The sequence below is a fragment of the Rhinichthys klamathensis genome, unplaced genomic scaffold, assembly GCF_029890125.1.
Source record: "Rhinichthys klamathensis goyatoka isolate OS25496 unplaced genomic scaffold, OSU_Roscu_1.1 h1tg000378l_1, whole genome shotgun sequence".
NCBI lineage: Eukaryota > Metazoa > Chordata > Actinopteri > Cypriniformes > Leuciscidae > Rhinichthys > Rhinichthys klamathensis.
In genome coordinates this window covers 345,035-365,309 of record NW_026606885.1, presented here as the reverse complement: position 1 = coordinate 365,309, position 20,275 = coordinate 345,035, and the positions used below count along the sequence as shown (strand labels likewise).

The following is a 20,275-nucleotide window of genomic DNA, read 5'->3' as shown; positions in this document are numbered from 1 at the left end:
ATATATACTGTATATACTGTGTGTGTGTGTGTGTGTGTGTGTGTGTGTGTGTGTGTGTGTGTATATATATATTAGGGGTGTAACAGTTCAATTGACTCATGGTTCGGTTTTTATCACGGTTTTAGGGTCATGGTTTCTATATGGTTCGGTATGAGCTAGTTGAAGGAAAAAAGGACAACTGTCAAATAATATTGCGCGCTTCGGATGTGTGAGCACACAGATCTCACAGTGCGCAATGTTCTTTTTTTTGCGTCGTCTTGCACTTAAATGTTTAAATTGGCTAGGGTTAAATGAGTTTAGTTTAAACACAGATGGCAACATATGCTGTTAGGTCTCACCAGCGCTTGCGCGCTATCAACACTCGGATGATGCCGGCTTACATGACTAGTCATATTAGAGCATACGGCATACCTATTGAACAAAGTTTACAACTAGTGACTGTTTTGTCCACGTTTTGTATTTTATTTTTAGCATTACTATTGCAATGTATTGGGAAGCCAAAATGTGTATCCATCGACAGAAACATACATTAGCTGAACTCTGTCTATTTTACGTGTTGTTATTTTCAACAAACCATAGATGCGTCATCAGATTTGAGATGAACCGCGGTGCAAGTGCATGCCGAACCGTGTGTGGAGAACGGTACAGTATAAATAATAAAAACATTTAAAAAAAAAAAAAAAAAAAAAATATATATATATACACTACCGTTCAAAAGTTTGGGGTCGGTACGATTTTAAATACTTTTAAAAGAATTCTCTTCTGCTAACCATGGCTGCGCTTATTTGATTAAAAATACAACAAAAATCAGTTATAGTATTAAATATTATTCCAGTGTAAATCAGCTGTTTTCTGTGTGAATATATAGTAAAGTGTAATTTATTCCTGTGATCAAAGCTGAATTTTCAGCATCACCAGTGTCAGTGTCTTCAGTGTCAAATGATCCTTCACAAATCAGTATAATATGAGGATTTGATGCTCAAGAAACATTTATTATTATTATCAATGTTGAAACCGTTGTTGGTCTACAGTTTTTTTTTATTTTTATTTAGGATTCTTTGATGAATAGGAAGTTCAGAAGAACAGCATTTGTTTGAAATATAATCTTTTGTAACATTATAAATGTCTTTACTGTCCTTGATAAATAAAAGTATTGATTTCTTTCCTCCAAAAAATAAAAATAAAATTCTCACTGACCCCAAACTTTTGAACGGTAGTGTATATATATATAAATAGAAAACAAAACAAACATTGTACTGATAGATCTCATTGCAGCTGAACTTGCAATTGGTTATTTCTTGCTATGACTCCCACTGGTGCCCTCTCAAAAACAATAGACTAGGTGACTACATATGGTTACCAACCCAGGTTTTTAAGCACTAGGCAACACCATGAGGAAGAAACCAAGCATGAAGTCAACATTTCCTATCTCTGACATGAGCTATTCACCAGTAAATTACAGCTTGGTTGATCGGACGTAGATGAAATGTATGGCATCATTCAAAGTGGCTTTTACATACAGTGACACAGCAGAATGTACCACAACCTCATTACTCAAATTACTACTGCTCCCATGAACCTACTTCCCAGTGCAGCTTTCACAAAGTACTCTCCCGTCTCTCTCATTTCTTTTTAATCTCTTCTTGAAGACTTTGATGCTAAAACCAGCCTGGTCAATACTGGTCTCTCTCTCATCTTTCATCTCCTGATGTTCAGCACTCAGACGTGTCACTTCTTTTCTCCACACCCACTCGTGCCCGTCTCTCTGGTCCTATTCCTTCTCTCTTTTGGCAACTGGGTCATGAGAATGAGAGCAAAAGCAAACACTAGCAATCGATTAGATGGTGAGAGAAGGACATGCAGGAAGCATGAATTGAATTAAATGATCTGAATTATTATTATTTTCTGTCTTAATGTATTTTAAAAGGAGGATATTAGAACAGAAAAATGTAATTCACTAACCTGGAAACAGTTTCTACCAATGTTTCTTCCCGAATCCTGTCTGGATTGTTGATGTGCACTGATCAGAATCTATGCAACCATTAATATTAAAGTTTTATCATATAATTTGATGATGTTTTCAGCTACTAGTTGGCATGTAGTATTCTCAGCTCTGTTTTCAGCACACAAAATGGAAAGAAGTCTGATGATACCATTTGGGCTTATACATTCAGATGTGGTATAAGTCTGTCAGACATGTCTCCTCTACTGATCTGTCTGTCTGTGGGTTTATTTGTCCCTCACTTCTGCCCTCTCTGCATCTCTCTGTCCTACTGTCTGTTCCCCTGTCTGACACTATTGATCAGCTGACCCACCCACTGACAGCAATCTCTCTCTCTGTTTCTCTCTCTCTGTTATAAATCTCTAAGGTGACAGGGGCAGGATAGCTGTGTGCATAGATAAGGCCTTGTTTGGCTTTTGCTGAGACTGCACAATATGTGATGAATAGAAAGGAGAGAGGAAAAGGGCACCTACAAGGAGAAATAAAAGAGTCTCGAGGTGAGAATCTGATTAGGCATTCAAGTACCTGAAAACTAGACGAAAAATATACATTAAATTAAATATAACTATTTACCTGACTCTTTGTCAGGATGTGAAAAGAGAAGCCCCAGGTGTTATATGAAAACACATCAATGACAAAATGATGTATAATATTCAGTATTAGGAAAAATCCGCTGTCTTAAACTGAAATATGGATTTTTTTAAATAAGCATCTTTGAGTTTGATTCAGAAATGGAGATTTAAGCTTAAGGGTCTAGAAATGGAGTGGTGGTGAGAGTAAAGCTATTTGCTTTTTCATTAGACTCTGTTATGTGTTAATAGGGGCTTTTGTACCCGATAATAAATGTAAGCTTAGAACCCTTTTCCTGGTTGCATTCGCACTGCCAGTTGGAACTCTGAAGTGGCGTAAGCCGTCACTTACGTCCTACAGCTCGTGTTGTTGTGTGGGACTTTTAATTTGACGCCGCTGAGAACGGCTTAGCCAGAGTCTGAGCACACAGTGCTCACATTTTCCGTCATCACTAGGGTTCCTCCGATGCGAAAGCCCCTATAGACAAAGATCCTTAACACAAAAATACTGACTATATTCAAAATCCCAACCAGAGAAGAGAGGGATGTGCTGTTTATCATGTGCTGATATGCAGATATCATTGATGTTCAATAATTTAATGTAAAAATATAATTCAAGAAACATTTGTCTGATTCTAAGAGGAATATCAGAAGGCCTGATTGGTCGAGAGGACGGGCTGGGATGGAGGAGGGTAATTAGCTCCTGAGCAACGTGAAAAAGCTGCTGATTATACTGAATGATTATTTTTTCCAAGGAGCAATTTTACAGAAGTGTATTTGTTTCAGTATGCTTAGTAGGGAAGGGCATTTTCGATATTGATAGATATCAAAGATGAGTACTCAAATTATAACGTTATAACAAAATATGAAAATATGACTGGAAAAATAACACTGCTAGATTACCTATGATGCATGTTTTCGAAAAAGAAACCCCTAAAATAAATATCTGCATGAGATGAAGCTGAAGAGTGAATGAACACCAGTAAACTGAAGCCGGTTCTATATTGCTGGGTACACACCAAAAGATAATCGGGCTGATTTTGGGCCGATTTTCCCCCTTCCGACAATCCTAGCTATGTCCCGATTATCTTGATGGTTCTACAGATTATCTTATCAGATTTTCCCTTGGTGTGAGGTGTGTTAAGAGTGTCCGAACCTGCTCGGAAGAACGTCGGAGCCGCCCCGATCGCGAATGGTAAATATTCAACATGTTGAATATTTACGATCAGAAATCCTGATGTGTGGGGGGAACCCCGATGACAAACGTGCGCACGCTGTGGAGATTATCACGTGAAACGAAGCAATATCCAATCAGAAAGCGAGATGATGGAAGACGGAAGCATAACAAACGCAGTCATGGCGTTGCAAAAAGTTAAATTGATGTGGACAGCAGAGATGGAGGATCAGCTTGTTGATTTGTGGCAACAGCACGAATGTTTTTCTGTGAAAATCATTCCAAACACTATCATCACAATTTCTTCCTGCATATCGTCCGCCAAGCTTATTCTGAAGTCTCGCGAGATTTTGTAAGATTTCCTTTGTTCACAGCCGAGTCTCTGGTTGAAAATCTGTTCGTGTGTGGTGTGCTGTCTTTGTCACATCATGGCACACCACACACTATAGGAGCAAAACGCTTAAATCTAGGATTTTTTGTCCTCATGTTTGTGGTCTATCACATTTTGAAAATCTTATAAGATGTAAAAAATCTTTTGGTGTGTACCCAGCATATGACGCATATGAGATTAATCAGATATCCTAGATACACAACATAAATGTAACATTACAAACTTGAATCTGCACAAAAGGACCCAAATGCAAGTGAACTTGAATTAAGTTAAGTGCTTGCCAGAAAGTGTTACTTCAGTTGTGGGTGTGCTCTTCCCATAACAACGCGCTGAAAACACTGGTAACTAAAGCATAAAGAATTCACAACATTATTGTGTTCTTATTATAATGTCATGGCGCTGCACAACTTCCACTTAACTGTATTTTCATCTACTTTATCAAGTGATTCCAGACATTCATGCATGTTTTCAAAGCTATGATGAAAAATTATTTTAATTAAAACATAGGCTTACTGTTAAAAAAATATGATGGGAAAAAATAACCCTGCTGGGTTATTAATAATATCAATGTGTTTGAAAAAGACACATCTAAAAGGAATATGACTGTCGCCAAATACAATCATAGTTAATAATGTTGTGCATTGACGTTTGAGCTGATGCTAAAGAGTTGAACACCGGTAAACTGAAGCTCTTTGCTAGCGGGTTAATAAACTCAACTTAACACTTCCTATATGACAGGGATCTGGAACCTTTTTTGGCATTTTTTTTTCAAAAGAGCAACAACAACAAAAATAGAATATTATAAAAAGAACATTTATTTTTTCCCAATAACATTTCAATAATGGTATCTTTGTTTGGCCGTCCCGAGATAACAGCAGAAAAGCAGATGGGAAATAATTAGCATAGCTGCTGTTCATAATATTAATGCATTCAATCTGATTCAACAGTGGTATAAAAGGTAAGCATTATGTGAATGCTTGGCTAAAGAGATGCGTCTTTAATCTAGTTTTAAACTGGGACAGCGAGTCTGAGCCTCGAACAATATCAGGAAGCCCAGAGTTTAGGAGCTAAATGTGAGAATGCCCTCCCTCCTTTAGTGGACTTAGATATCCTAGGAATGACCAGAAGCCTCGAATTTAATGATCTTAAAGAACGCGATGGATTGTAGGGCGATAGAAGGTCCATTAAATACACAGGTGCTAGACCATTTAGGGCTTTATAGGCCAGCAGTAATACTTTGTAATTGATACGGAACTTAATAGGTAACCAGTGTAGAGATGATCAAATTGGTGTTATATGATCATATTTTCTTGACCTAGTAAGAACTCTAGCAGCTGCATTTTGCACAAACTGTAGCTTGTTTATTGAGGATGCAGGACAACCAGCTAATAAAGCATTACAGTAATCTAGTCTCGAGGTCATGAATGCATGAACTAACTTTTCTGCATCAGAAACAGATAGCTTGTTACATAGCTTAGCAATGTTTCTAAGGTGGAAAAAGGCAGTTCTTGTAACATATGAAATATGATTTTCGAAAGACAAGTTGCTGTCTAGTATAACACCCAGGTCTTTTACTGTAGTGGATAAAGTAACAGGACATCCTTCTAAATTAAAGTTGTATTGTAAGAGGTTTTGTGGGTAGTTTTTTGAACCAAGAAGTAATACCTCCGTTTTATCTGAATTTAATAGCAGGAAATTACACGTCATCCAGCATTTTATATCTTTAAGACACTCTGTCAATGTAGATAAGTTAGTGTTTTCATCTGGTTTTAGAAAACAACTTAAAGTGTTTTCTTTTAATTGAAAACATTAAACAATATGTGTAGGCAGGGGCGGACTTAACCAAATAAGTGGGGTAAGCAGCCGCTTAGGTTCCCGGGGAATTAGGGGACCCCCGACAATTTGAGAAAATACAACAGTTCCAGGTTACAGAAATTTTGAAGCAATAATTAAAGTGTAATTACAAATATGGTTAATTACCTGTAAATTGTTTGTTTGTGAATTTTTTTTTTTTTTTTTTTTGTGAATTCAATTGTTTTAATTTTACATTGAGAAAATAAAAGTTCCAGGTTACAGGAACTTTATCATTTGTCAACATGCAGTTTATCTACAAATGTAGTAAAAAAACAGAATAGAAAAAAAGTATATTTAGAAAAAGGGTGTTTTGAGTTCAAAGTTTGACTGTTGGCGCCCCATACCTGGAATCGCTTAGCGCCCCCAAATCACTAGGGGCTTTCGCACCGGATAGTTCTAGGAACTAACCACCAGGGTGGTTCCCCGAGAACTAATGGTTCCCATAGGAACATTTTTCCTGTTGCATTCGCACCGCCAATAGGAACTCTGAAGTGACGTAAGCCGCGCTCGTTTTTGTGACTCTTATTTTGATGGCGCTCTGAGTCAGAACGGCAGAGCCTGAGCACACAGCGCTCCAATTCTGCGTCTACATAAGTTTATAATCTGTCTAACAGACCTGTCTGATAAGTTATTAGATAGAACTGTTATACATAGAAAGTAGACACAGTATATGAAAAGTTATTAGCGTGTTGATGGTTGATGTCCAGTGTTGCTAGCTGAGCAGAAATACATAATCATGTTTGGCTTGGTCTCCTCAAAGTTGGATTTTCTCCTCCACATAAAGGTTAAGAGGCCCATCTATCACTGTTTTACATGTTTGTATAGTTTGTTTCTGGAGTAAATATATAGGCTATAATCTGTGTGTTTACATATACTGTAGCTGTTTTAAAAATGGAAGGTGCTGGTGTTTCGCGTGCGTTCGACCAATCCGCGTACACTAACGTCATGGATAGTTCCTATAATGCTGATTTAGACCCAACTCTGAAGTAGGAGTTCCTAGAACTAAAATCGTTCCTAGTTCCTGCGGTGCGAACACTCCGACATCCGGGTACTTTCGCCAATAGTTCTAGGAACTATGAAAAGGTTCCTCCGGTGCGAAAGCCCCTACTAAGTCCCTAATAAGCCCCTACCGAGATGATATCTTCTGGTAGAAAAATGATTTTGAGACATGCTTCCTTTACGTTTCGTTGAGGGGGACAGGTTTAAGAACATAAAACGCATGTTCCCAACCTGGCAAAAAAGTGCTGTTAGTAACTTCACTTAGCACACTGTGTCTCTGCAACGTCTGTCAGCGCAGCTTGTTTTCTCACTCGAGCATGTGGATATTATTGTTTTTCTCAACATGAACGTGAAACAATATAAACACGATAATGCTGACTCGAATGCATATGTAGGCTACGTTATGTTCTGTACGATAACTGCGCAGTCTGCTTTATTAGCGTTTTTTTCATTCCCGCTGCTTGAGCTTAAATGCTTTTGTTATTTATATTTTTTGTTTACACATATTGTTTAATATTTCCAACTAAAAGAAAACCTTAAGATATATTGTAAGCTTGTTGCATTTATTGCATAATGTAAGCTTGTTCAGAAATTCAGAAAAAAAAAATGAAACTTAAAAAATTACGTCTTTCTCGTTAAACGACATTTAAATAAACGAATATTCGATTTTTATGAGCTCGAATATTTGAATACAATATTTTTTTTAAATGCCCATCCCTACTCGACATGAGGTAGGAGGAGAGTGAGTGGCCATGCTTTCCTTATTGCAATGCCTCCCGTCTTCAGACTGTGGCAGGCCAGAACCCCTAGAGGCTTAAGGCAGGGATCTAGATCAGAGCGGAATGCATTTCTTGAATGCTACCGACTGCGCCCTCACCTCTCTAAACTTTCCAACCCCTGTCTAGACAGACGTGCTAAAGTTCAGGACAAGACTGATCCAGATCTTTTAGCAGATGGTGCAGGGCCCATCTGGCCTGACCTGCTAAGCTACAGCATACACCCTGCCATTTCAAGCGCCTGGTGGTTTGAAGGAGCCTGGATAGCAGGGCAGGAGCCTTCAAATAGGATGACTCACCCTGCTAGTGATAGCTCACAAGTGTCTCTTCCACTGGGGGCATCCTCGCATATCCCTGCTTGTTTAATCCTCGTTTGCTCGTTTGGATGTTGCTAAGGATAAATCTGTGCTGAATATGGCTTCCCCCATGACTTCTCTACTTCGGCGTGGAGTTCGGGAAGAAATGAAAGGCTCAAGGGGGAAGGGCGAACATGGCCTAATAGGGGTGGAACGGTACACAGAAGTCACGGTTCGGTTCATACCTCGGTTCAGACATCACGGTTCGGTACGAGTTCGGTACAATGGAGGGAAAAGCAAAACAAAAATGCAGAAGGCAAATTTTTCTTTATTGTGCATGTCTCAGGCTGTACCACCTAGTGTATTACTACATTTGAGTAATTCATGTAATTAATGTAATTTATTATAATAATGTTATTGTTATTATACATGTTATTAATTCATAATAAATTAATTTGCTATATTTCAGATCAATATATTTGTTTTCCTTAAAATTTTAAATGAACTAACTTTATTATAAATAATTTATTTCTGTATAAAATAATATTACCATTAAAAAACACATTTGATTTTCTTTTTTAATCAATGTAGAATGTGTAACTCAAAAATAAACAGATTAGTGCTCTGTTTGAGGACAAGAAATGAAAACCAATGCAATATGATGAATGTCCAAAAGATGGCACAGACAGACTGTTTTTAAATGGGTTGGATACAGAGTCCTGCACGGGTCCATTATTGGAGATCCTTGCCCGCAAAGTTCAGCACCAGATCCGACCCGTCACCCGTGATAATATAAAAATTAAATCCGCACCCGCCCAAATCCGTTAATATTTGGCCCGTTACGCGACTCGTGCCCGTGATAAATCACAAACGCTAAAATCATTTCAATTAAAGTGCTTTATTTTTTATCTCGCACCTCTCTCAACATCACAATATGAATGGGCTAATGAAACAGGCTAAAGTGCGCTTTGTTTTGCGCCATTCAAGTAGCCTACATCGTTCGGCACCTAAATAGGCTATGGAACCTGATAACGGGCAAATAGACCTATTTATGAAGGGAAAAAATACAACCTATCTGAGCCTGTCGCTCACAAACAATAGCTTATGCCTATGCATTTACTTTCCCTTAAAGCTACAGTCGGCAAGTCTGGCAGATTGAGTGGATTTAGGAAAATTTTGAATGTTTACAACTCTCATGCCCCTCCCCCACTATATACGGATACCCTCCCACCCAGTTCATGCTCGTCAGTGCGTGTGCACCAGATTTTCAGTGAACGCCAGGGCTCTCAAGTGTCACGCATTGAGGTCTTTTGTCACGCTCTCCCGCCACACATTGTATTTCTCACGCTGAAAAACTATTTGTAATATATTTAATATGCCGCAGCACCCAAAACTCTGGCCGCGCCGCTCTCACTGTGGAACCGGCATGAATCAAGCGCGTTTCCTCTGGTGTTGTTCGTCGAGCTACACAATAGCCAATCAGAAAATAGCACTATTGTATCTGGGTAAGATTTAACGCAACAACCAATGACAAAAATGTATCCAACCCCCCGTCGGCTGGGTGTCACTCTTACCTGTCTTCAAAACTTGAGAGCCCTGGAACGCGCCCATCTCATCAGCATCCATCAACACCATGGAGTATTTGGAGGTATGCTGTCCTGGCTAATCTACCGATAGATTGCAATTGCTAACGTCATTTATACTCTAAATGAGCTTACTTGATTTTCCGCCATCACTCTTCGTTACTGCGCGAACTTCCGCGAACTTCAGGCGTGTGCATGTGATTGTAACGTGCGCGAGGGGTGGCGTGTGCCCGATCTGTGATTGACAGTCAGATCTCACACCCCCCTGCGCTGATTGGACATGATGAACCGGGAGCTGTGGATTTTTCCAAAACAAATAACAAGCTCCAGGTGGAGTTAGAAGCTCGGTTTTTTTTCTAAAACCACTTTATTTATGTTGTTCTGTCAGATTATAGTGTCGATTTCACTGAATATGATCAAAAAAATGTTGACGACGGCAGCTTTAAGGTTACTGTGCAGGAAAAGGATATCGTCCACAGTCCCAGGTTTAAGTTGCGTTCTCCGTTCTTGAATTACAAATCCAGCTGTGGAAAAGTCTCTCTCACTCGCAGCGCTCGATGCTGGGATGGAGATAACATTCCGCACAATCATTGCCAGGTTGGGAAAGGTTTTCGCATGCTCCTTCCACCACAACAAAACATCAAAAGGATCCCCCTTGGGTGGCTTGAACTCGATGTATGCAGAGACCTCGTCCTCGCAGCACAGTGTCATCGCTGGAGTCCTCTACGTCTGACAAACAATCAGTTGTTGAAACCAAACAAACTCTCTTCGCAGCTGGGCCCGCCGAGATGCTGCGGCCAGGTAGCAGATCTTCGCGTTTCTCCTCGAGTTCTATTTAAAAGAAATAGACACATGTATGTATATATTTCACTAAATTATTAATTTGCCCATTAACAATAATTGTTAATTATTAAAGACAAGTAGCATATAAGTTTGTGACTGAAGCTTACCTTTCACAAGACGCCGTGCTTCGCTATGAACTCCCATAATTTCACCATGGTCTGCCAGCAGCTTCAGGCTTTTCAACTTTGGATGCAAGAACATTGCCAGCTTGTGCAAGAGATGCAGCTCAAATTTCTCATTTAAAATCTTGAGGCATTTTTCTTTAAGCGATGACAATCTCAGACTGTCGGTAGAAGACGGCTGAAGGTGACGTCTGAGGCGCTCCAACCACACAGCTGTCAAGTGAATGGTCAGAGTTTTGGATGCTTCCAGGGCTTTTGTGGCTTCTTTGAATGCCAAAAAATTCACAATGCCATGCAAAGTCTCCTTGCTCATGCAGTTTAAACGGTCTTCTTCGTCACATTCCTCCAGAAGAGCACGGATGGCCTCGTACTGGCTGCTAATGGAGTCCAGCATCGTGTGAAGCGAGTTCCATTGCGTCTCCACGGATGCTTTCAGTGTTTTTTGCAGACGATTCTGGAGATGTGACTCCTTAAAGTAATTTACAAGCAACTTAGCAGACTCAATGACACCAGATACCTCTTCGCCAAACAAATCGTCCCCAGCAGTTTTCCCAAGTGTGGTATACAATACGGTGTTCAGGATATGTGCTGCGCTACTCAATCTCGTGGCTGTGCGGAGGGCCGCAACAATGTTTGAACCTCTGTCAGTTACGTACACTAGTTTGGGAAAGAACTCATCCAGTCCAAATTTGCGGAGTCTTGTCTTCCCCTCTTGGAGGTTTGTAGCCTTTGGCAAAGTACCTGTCAATTGTCCGACTGGAAACCCCTGCTGTGCTCTTGCAAGTCTCGACGTGCTTCCTAAGAGAAGACGTGCCCAGGTTCCGACTATCAAACGCCAAAACTTTATGGCATGTTTTGCAAGCCGCAAAGCCGCTTATGATGTTATTTTCCTGATCACGTATTACACAACACTTTCTCCACACATCCGATTTTGCCTTTAAAGACTTGTTGTCAACAATTTTATATACTCCACTCGCCAACTTTACTTTTACATCATCCATAGCTACTCCTGCAACGCTCCAACTAGGCTATGAGAAACATCAACGAAAGTCGCACTGTCGCAGTGGTGACGTGATAGGTCCAAAGGTCATATTGTTGTTGCGTATGTGCAATGGTAATTTAGATATTGCACATATTTTTAATCCGCTACTACCCGCCCACAAGGAGTTAATTATCCGCCCGCATCCCCGCCCGTGAATTATAGGAATGTCACACAATCCACCCGTTTTAGACACTTTTATGCGGGTACCCGACCCGTTGCAGGACTCTGGTTGGATAAATAGATAAGATAACAGCTGTCATGACTCATAAATGTTTTGCTGGTCAAATGGAAAATATATATAGTTCTGATTTTTTCCCCTCCCGTTTATCCACAGTTCAGATCTAGAATTCTGAAGTGAAAGTAGCGCTGTAATATATTTTTTTTATGAATTAACCAGAGCAAGAGTAAGAGAGAAAGAGAGAGAGTGCGTGCATGCGTGCATGTGAGTAACCTAATATTGAAGCTTCTTGGTTTAATTAATTGTAACTGACTTGGAAACCGAAGTTTTCCCAAACTTGCGATCTTAAAGAGACCGGCGAGTCCTCTAACTCTTGTGGGTCGCCACCACTTGCCATATTCGTCCTTAGTGCTGCTATCTCTGACTCACTCACTGGACCGTCGACCTGACAAAAACTGCATACATAGGCGGAGCTCGCCTAAAGCGAGGCTACAGATTATGTGTCCCTAAAGAACCCGCGTATTTAAGAGTTGTTCTGCATTACATTAATTAATTTGCACGCAAGTTTTATTTATTTTTATACCGTGTATTCTCCGTGTAAATGCATGCACCGAACCGTGACGCCCGTACCGTTTCGGTTCAATACGAATACATGTACCGTTCCACCCCTACAGAAGCGCTCATCCAGCCTACAATGAGTGACTTGCCTGTTTTTCACACCCCCAAGCCAGATCCAGTCTGGTTGTGGCATAGGCCATGATTTCCAGTAAACGCACTTTCCTCGACCTCTTCAACCACATCCACCTCCTCATGGTGCTGATGACCTGCTGGATCGGATGACTTGAGAAACAGCACATCCTGATCAATGCGCAAGAAAGAGCCATCCCTTTCTCAAACTCCTCTGCAAGCTCGACCTGCGATCTCCACAACTGAAGCCTCCGCTGTACCTCAGCAACAGCGGGGCCTGAGCAGCAAGGCGCAGACGCTTGTCCCACATGCCTCGAAAATAGAAACAAAAGTGAACAGAGCTTCCTCGATTAAAATTTCTCACAATGGGTGCATTCAAAATTCGAGTACTGAACGGACACGGAGGCAGACACTTCCTAAAACGCTTGCTAGGATTCTCTATTTTAGATCCTGCCTTCACCACATGTTAACAGCACAACGGCTCCTAAAGACAAAAAAGCTGATGACGTATACTTCGGGTGCCCTTTTATACTTCTGGGCGCTCTGCTAATGACGTCACAGACTATGTGAACCAATCAGATTGGAGTGTTTTCACTTGTGCTTCAGACACCGATTACACTGATGGCATCCCCTTAGCGTCTATCTAACACACTCACAAATATTCACACATAAACATCATGTTTCATTCTGTTTCTGAGGTACATGGTGTCTGAAGCGGTGTGCGAGGAGTTTGAACAAGTCTGCTCGACACTGCTTAAGTCTGTCAGAGATGCTGTGTATTGAGGCAGACAGAGGAGAAGATGGCAGCTTAAAAACACATCTTTATAATAGACCAGAATCCCGCAAAGTAAAGGGCACTTACAGAGATGACTCGCCACTTTCCACACAGTGGGAGACAAAGAGAGATAGAATGATTGTCATAAACCTTGTCATAAACCACACAGTGTGTGTGTGTGTGTATGCATGTGTGTATGCATGTGGAAGCAAGGATGTGCGTCAACAGATGGTTGGGCTAATTGATCTATCATTACGACAGCTTACACACCTCTGCCACTCGGTCATCTCCTTCGTTCTCTCTCTCTGTTCATGTTTGTGCTTCAGCACATTTCCAGTTAATACCTGTTATTATTGCACAGCTGAGCCCTCAGAATCCTGGTGAGCGAATCCACTGCTATTGACTGGAGGGTACAAAATAACTGAAAGGTCGCACAGATGTGTGTGTTCATGTGTATTTTGAATGCTTGTGTGTGTTTGCTTGAGTGTGAAGCAAAACATTCTCCCTTTTTTAGAGCACTTGATGGTACAAGAGAGCATGTATTTGAATCAGGAAAGCCTATCTATACTGCAATGAAACAAGCCTTTCTCTCTCTCTCTCTCTCTCTCTCTCTCTCTCTCTCTCTCTCTCTCTCTCTCTCTCTCTCTGTGTGTGTTTCTCAGAGAAGTGGAAGGTGATTTGGAGGTGGTTTGGGAGGCAGCGACCAGAGAAAGTCAGCGCTTGAGAGAGGTGGTGTTGAGGAGCAGTACACTAAGTCCAGCCACCATGGCTCCTGCCCTACGCAGCACTTCCGGCAAGTCTCCTGCCAGGATCCCCCGTATAGAGGATCATTTGTTCTGCTCACTGCCCCCTCCCTTCACCTCCAGACAGAGTCGTTTGCCACATAATTTACAGTGCAGCCCCATGTATGACTCCGATTCTGACCAGCACCAGAATCCGTCATCTGATGAGAGTGACAAGAGCGGACAGGATTCCTAATAATTCCGTATTCTCCTTAAGTGTTTTAAGTTCATGAATTCATTTTCATGGTTTACCTGAATGCTGAATGTGTTTTCATTTAAAATACATAAGGCCCTTAAATACACAACCATTCTTTCTGTTAACTTTGATAAATGTGCTTTGATGTTTTTTCCCAGCATATATGTGTATCACAGTGTTCTCGATTGTTAATAATGATTATCCTGTAGATGGAGCGTTTATTGAGCTACTGAGCTAAATTCAGAAAGCATTTGTGACAGAGCAGTTCCAGCAGTGGATGCACAGGAAATTCTGTTTCACAAGCCATTTGATGAAGGATTGAGCAACAGAAATCTCATTCTCTCTCTAGGAAAAAGGCTTTGCACAAAAGTTTGCAGTCTAAGGTTGTCCCTCATAATTTTCTATAATAAGGACAAAGTACGGTATACAATAATATAATTAGCATCTCTGTTTGTTGATTTTTTTTTTTCTCGTGACCCGCAGTGAGCTCAAGTCTCTGCTATTCCAAATTACTAAAACAGTAAAAATTGTCTTGAGGGAAACAGTAACTCCATTTTATTATGCATATACTGCCTCATCAGTAAACATATCATGGTTATCTCAAAGTTACCATGAAATCTAAATTTACAATTCTTATTTTTATGGAATATTGTAGTTTATTGTTATTATTATAAATTATTTATCTGTGCACATAACTTTTTTAAATGCATGTGCCCCTACCATTGACGGAATTTTCCTGCTTTCCGTGTTTTAACTTTTACTGTAGGGGCGCTATTACTGCAACTTCTGATAGAGTACAGAATATCTGGATCAAAACACATGCAAAAAAGAAGCAGAAACAAGTGATAAACGCTTTGCTTAGGGCAGTGGTATTCAAATGGTGGACCACGGTCCGGTTCCGGACCCCGGATTGGTTCCATTCGAACCAATTGATAACTGCGCCATTGACCGTTTCTAGAGATTAAAGTGAGCAGCACGTCAAAACAACAGACCACAAATGCTCAGGGTTGTTTATGGTAATGATCTTTCGGCGCTACATTCTCTAATATTTTTATCAAGAGCCAAACGCGCTTCATTCAAGCCCTTTCCAAACCATGCACGTTCTCTCTCCTGCTCTCCTCTCTAAAGCACCACATTAAAGGGATACTCCACCCGTTTTTTCATATTAAACTATGTTATTCTCTTATCTAAGACGAGTTGATACATACCTCTCTCGTCTCAGTGCGTGCACTGAATCGCTCTGTCGGGCGGAGAACTTTGAGAGCAGTTAGCTTAGCCCCATTCATTGTATACGGGCCAAACAGAGATGAAGTTAGAAGCGACCAAACACATCCATGTTTTCTCTATTTAAATATAGTTACACGAGTAGTTACACGACCAAGTATGGTGACACTAAATAAAATGTGGCGCTTTTTATAAGCGGGTAAAATGGATAACTATAATGTATGGCGGAATAGCACTTATTGGAAGCACTTCGACTCGGCGCTGTAATATCTTCACTCGTGAAAAGTCCTCTCCCCCTCTCCCTCTCCCTGTCATTTCCGTCAATAGAACCAACGTGACCTGCACGCCTGCAGTAGTAGTAGTTTTTTTGTGCAGAGTTGACGAAGTATCAGGGAGAGGGAGAGGGAGAGAGGACTTTTCACGAATGAAGATATTACAGCGCCGAGTCGAAGTGCTCCCAAAAAAGTGCTATTCTGCCATACATTATAGTTATCCATTTTACCCGCTTATAAAAAGCGCCACATTTTATTTAGTGTCACCATACTTGGTCGTGTAACTACTCGTGTAACTATATTTAAATAGAGAAAACGTGGATGTGTTTGGTCGCTTCTAACTTCATCTCTGTTTGGCCCATATACAATGAATGGGGCTAAGCTAACTGCTCTCAAAGTTCTCCGCCCGACAGAGCGATTCAGTGCACGCACTGAGACGAGAGAGGTATGTATCAACTCGTCTTAGATAAGAGAATAACATAGTTTAATATGAAAAAACGGTGGAGTATCCCTTTAAGAACTGCAGAAGGCATGGTTATTTTAACAACAAGAATGCAGTAAATACAATTATTTTATCTGTCATGCACTCCGACCATTTGTTACGCGTGAGTTTTTAGATGTTTTTTTTTTCCCCATACATTTAGAGTTATTTAAAGCATTTCATAATAAATTATATGAAAATTATTTAGAGATGGCAAGGGAAGGCAAAAAACTATGAAATTACTTGTTAACTTTGTTTTGTGCTCTTGATGAGAGTTTTCATTATTAGATTGTTTGTTTTAGTAGTTTATTACTTGAAGCAAAATATAAAAATGTTCCATATGTTTCTTCTTACGTGTCTGATGGCCCTCTATGTACCAATACGCATAGGTGTTTAAATGTAAAATAAATAAATAATAGCTGATAAAACATCTGATCTTACCTTTTTAGATTCATATCCAGTTGGGAGAAATGTTTACCTTTTTTTTTGTGTCAATATTGGTAAAAAATTCGTAGACGTCACTCCTTTGGCTTGTGTGATTTTTGGCCCATATCTGAACACTCCAAATGATCTCAGACCCCTTAAAAGCAAAGCGAATGAAATAGTTCGGTAAAAATGTCCATTGTGAACACAAATCATTGATTTTTCCATTCGCAAATTCCAGTGTAGTTTGTTCATCAGATGCTTCTGTACAAATCGTCTGTTCATCATGGCTGCTTCATCTGGCAGATCTCTACAAATTATCCATTCATAACATAAACTTGTTTATTGTAATTTCAACCACTTCCAAACTGTGGAAGAGAGACGCGGTCAAATTTTTGACCTAAGGCGCATGCACAGAAAGCCAGCTGTCGCAGCGCGTATACTCAACTAAATTCTTTTTAGAGTCTTATATTATTGTGTTTAGTGTCAAAAGCACACAAGGTTCACATAAACAGTTGGTTTTGTCTTATGTGAATGTAAACATCTGGGAAAGAAATCATGTATGTGTATCAGTATATTGGATCTGTGCATTACTGTAGTTCTTAAAGTGACAGCACCCTTTTATAAGAATCATTATTCTTCATTCATTATTTCTTACTTGAATGCTGCTTTTAGGTATACCTACTGTGCCTGTAAAAAGCAGTTTATTTAATTTGGATCTTTCTTTTATTCTATTTGTCTTATAGTTTTTTTTCTGTACTGATGTTATCATTGCCTTCTGCAAATCTGCAATAATAAAAAACATGATTCAGGGAAAACAATTCAAAATAAATGTTATTCACAAAGGTGGATGTGTGATATAGTGCAATAATATTGTAGTATGTAGTATTGCAACTAAATTTATATTTTTGTGCAAAACATAGAGAACTTAGAGTTAGGGTCTTAGGGTCTTTTCACACTTGGTCCTTTTCAGCGATCTGAGCGCGGTTCGCGTGATTTTTGGCCCATATGTGAACACTACAAACAATCTCAGACCCCTTTAAGCGAACCGAACCGAGACCATCGAGTGCGGTTCAATTTCATCTCATGGTACGGTTAGCTAAAACCACACAATCTGAACACAAACCGCTCTTGGCTCACTTAATTTTTTTCGTTCGCGAATCCCAATGTAGTTTGGTCATCATATGCCTCCGTACAAATCGGCTGTTCATCATGGCTACTTCTGGCAGATTTCTACAAATTATTCGTTCAAAACGTTACGTTTTAAACGTACACTTGTTTATTGTCATTTCAACCGCTTCCAAACTGCGAGACGCGACCGAGCGCCCTGCGAGTTTAAAATGGTTTTACGACCGCACACACCTAAAGCGCGTGCACTGAAACCAGCTGTCACAGCGCGTGTACTAAACTCATAGACAGTAAAAGAAATGGACACAGCGACCCCATAGATTTCAACGAAGAAAAGTGAAGCCAATTAAAAGCACTCACTTCCTGATGGCTGAGCGTACTGCGCTGGCTCAAACTGAGCTTGACGACGTAGATGTGACGTGAGCAACCTGTCTGTTGTAAGTCTTCTAGTAGCTGTGCCAAGAGAAATCTGAATCATTCCCTTCTGAATCTTGCAGAGACGGAGTGCGTGAGTAGGAGCTGTCCATGGGACGCAATCGTTAGCCTATTTTTTCAAAACAGGCTTCTACGGGGCCATAACGTAAGATACAAAGTAATGGGGCCTTTTATCCACTGTCCTGTTTCTTAAGAAATAAATAATGGACAAATGGAGTCTTTGGACGCCTCAGATGTAAAGTTATTCGCTGTCAAAATGATGCCAAAATGAATGGGAGTCAATGGAATGCTAACAGCAGGTGATGGTCTCCTACAATGGCGGCCCCCAAGGGAAGCTTCAGTTACTAGCTGATGGATTACCCCCTTGACTAAACTGAATAATCTTTAGCCCTTAAAGTGTCAAAAACACGATGTTCACTTAAACAGGTGGTTTTGTAAACGTCTGGAAAAAAACGTGTGTGGCATTGTGAAAAAACCTTTACCAAAATGTATTTAAAATAGCCTACGTTTATTTCATAAGTAGGCCTATACTACAAATCCATTAACAATACTGACATATCGCTTGAGACTTACTTGAGACTAACTGATATAAAATTATAATTAATCTTTATTTGGAGTACTTCTTTTTTTGCACAATGCACATTTCTTAATATTAAAGGGTTAGTTCGCCCATTTAAGACATGAAGTTGTATGCAATCCTTACCAGCACTACAGTGCATACACACTGACCCACTCTGTTGTCACCTCCCTGGTCAGAGTTCTGGCCGCTGAAAGTTTTTCAATAAAGTACTCCCGGTTATTTTCCGGGGTCACAAAACTGTGCGTTTTTACGTGAAAAAATGATTTGCGTTTCAAAGCTTGATTAATTTACCACACAAAAAACACGCCGGTCAAAATTCATACCTCAGTTTTAATCTGCACTATTTTCTATCCATTTCTATCAATCCGCGCTGCTGTCGACGTCAACAGTGCGCACGTTCCGATCAGCTGTTGATAGCGCGACTCGCTGACAACATGTCTGACTGCGAAACTTCTGATGATGAAACCAATTTTAGCACAATGTCAGACGGATCAGATGATGAAAGTAATTTTAGCACAACGACAATGTTATTGATTGCAACACAAAACCTCAATTGTGTGTGTGTTCAATCAAATAGTTTTCTCAGCAAATTGTACCAATATCCCTATATACTGTTTTTATATTAAAATATATATATTTTATATTCACGTGTTTTATAATGGAGTCTAAACATCAGCTTGTTTACCGTACAGTTTAGACATGGGATCATAAAGTTAGTAAATAGAGCTTACCCGTGGTACTGGTACAGCAAAACTCTTTAATTTTCCTTTTCCTCCTTGGTTGGGGATGTAATCGTCTTCGCTGAAGTGAGCACTACACACACGAAAATCCTTTATTCTGGATATTTTAGCTCCCGCAGAGTAGCCGATAGCAACCAGCCAAATCAACAACACGCGCTTGCACCCCCTGCTGGTGAGATCGACTAACAGCAGATGGAGATTATGCTCGGTAAGCTGTCTCATAGTTATATTCGAAACAGGAATACGATGGAATCTGAACTTTGATCGCGGCACATCCTTGTGGTCACAGCCTGGGAATTTACAAGTTCGCACCATTGTTAATTTAATACTTTTTACGTCGTTGTAAATCATTTGTGTAAACACTATGGAACAGCTGATCGGAACGTGCGCACTGTTGACGTTGACAGCAGTGCGGATTGATAGAAATGGATAGAAAATAGTGCCGATTAAAACTGAGGTACATGAATTTTGACCGGCGTGTTTTTTGTGTGGTAAATTAATCAAGCTTTGAAACGCAAATAATTTTTTCATGTAAAAACGCACAGTTTTGTGGCCCCGGAAAATAACCGGGAGTACTTTATTGAAAAACTTCCATCGGCCAGAACTCTGACCAGGGAGGTGACAACAGAGTGGGTCAGTGTGTATGCACTGTAGTGCTGGTAAGGATTGCATACAACTTCATGTCTTAAATGGGCGAACTAACCCTTTAAGCCTAAAATGTGT

General features: G+C 40.1%; 1 protein-coding gene across 4 annotated transcripts in view; it reads left to right on the top strand.

The window, feature by feature from the left end:
- cep89 (centrosomal protein 89) overlaps positions 1-14,993 on the top strand; it is a 161,684-nt gene extending 146,691 nt beyond the window's left edge. For all 4 annotated transcript variants that reach the window (XM_056233790.1, XM_056233791.1, XM_056233789.1 and 1 more), the window contains one exon: positions 13,954-14,993. In XM_056233790.1, coding sequence (XP_056089765.1) covers positions 13,954-14,269 — 316 coding nt within the window. In that variant the 3' untranslated portion in view covers positions 14,270-14,993. The remainder of the gene's footprint in view (positions 1-13,953) is intronic.
- Positions 14,994-20,275: the final 5,282 nt, after the last annotated feature.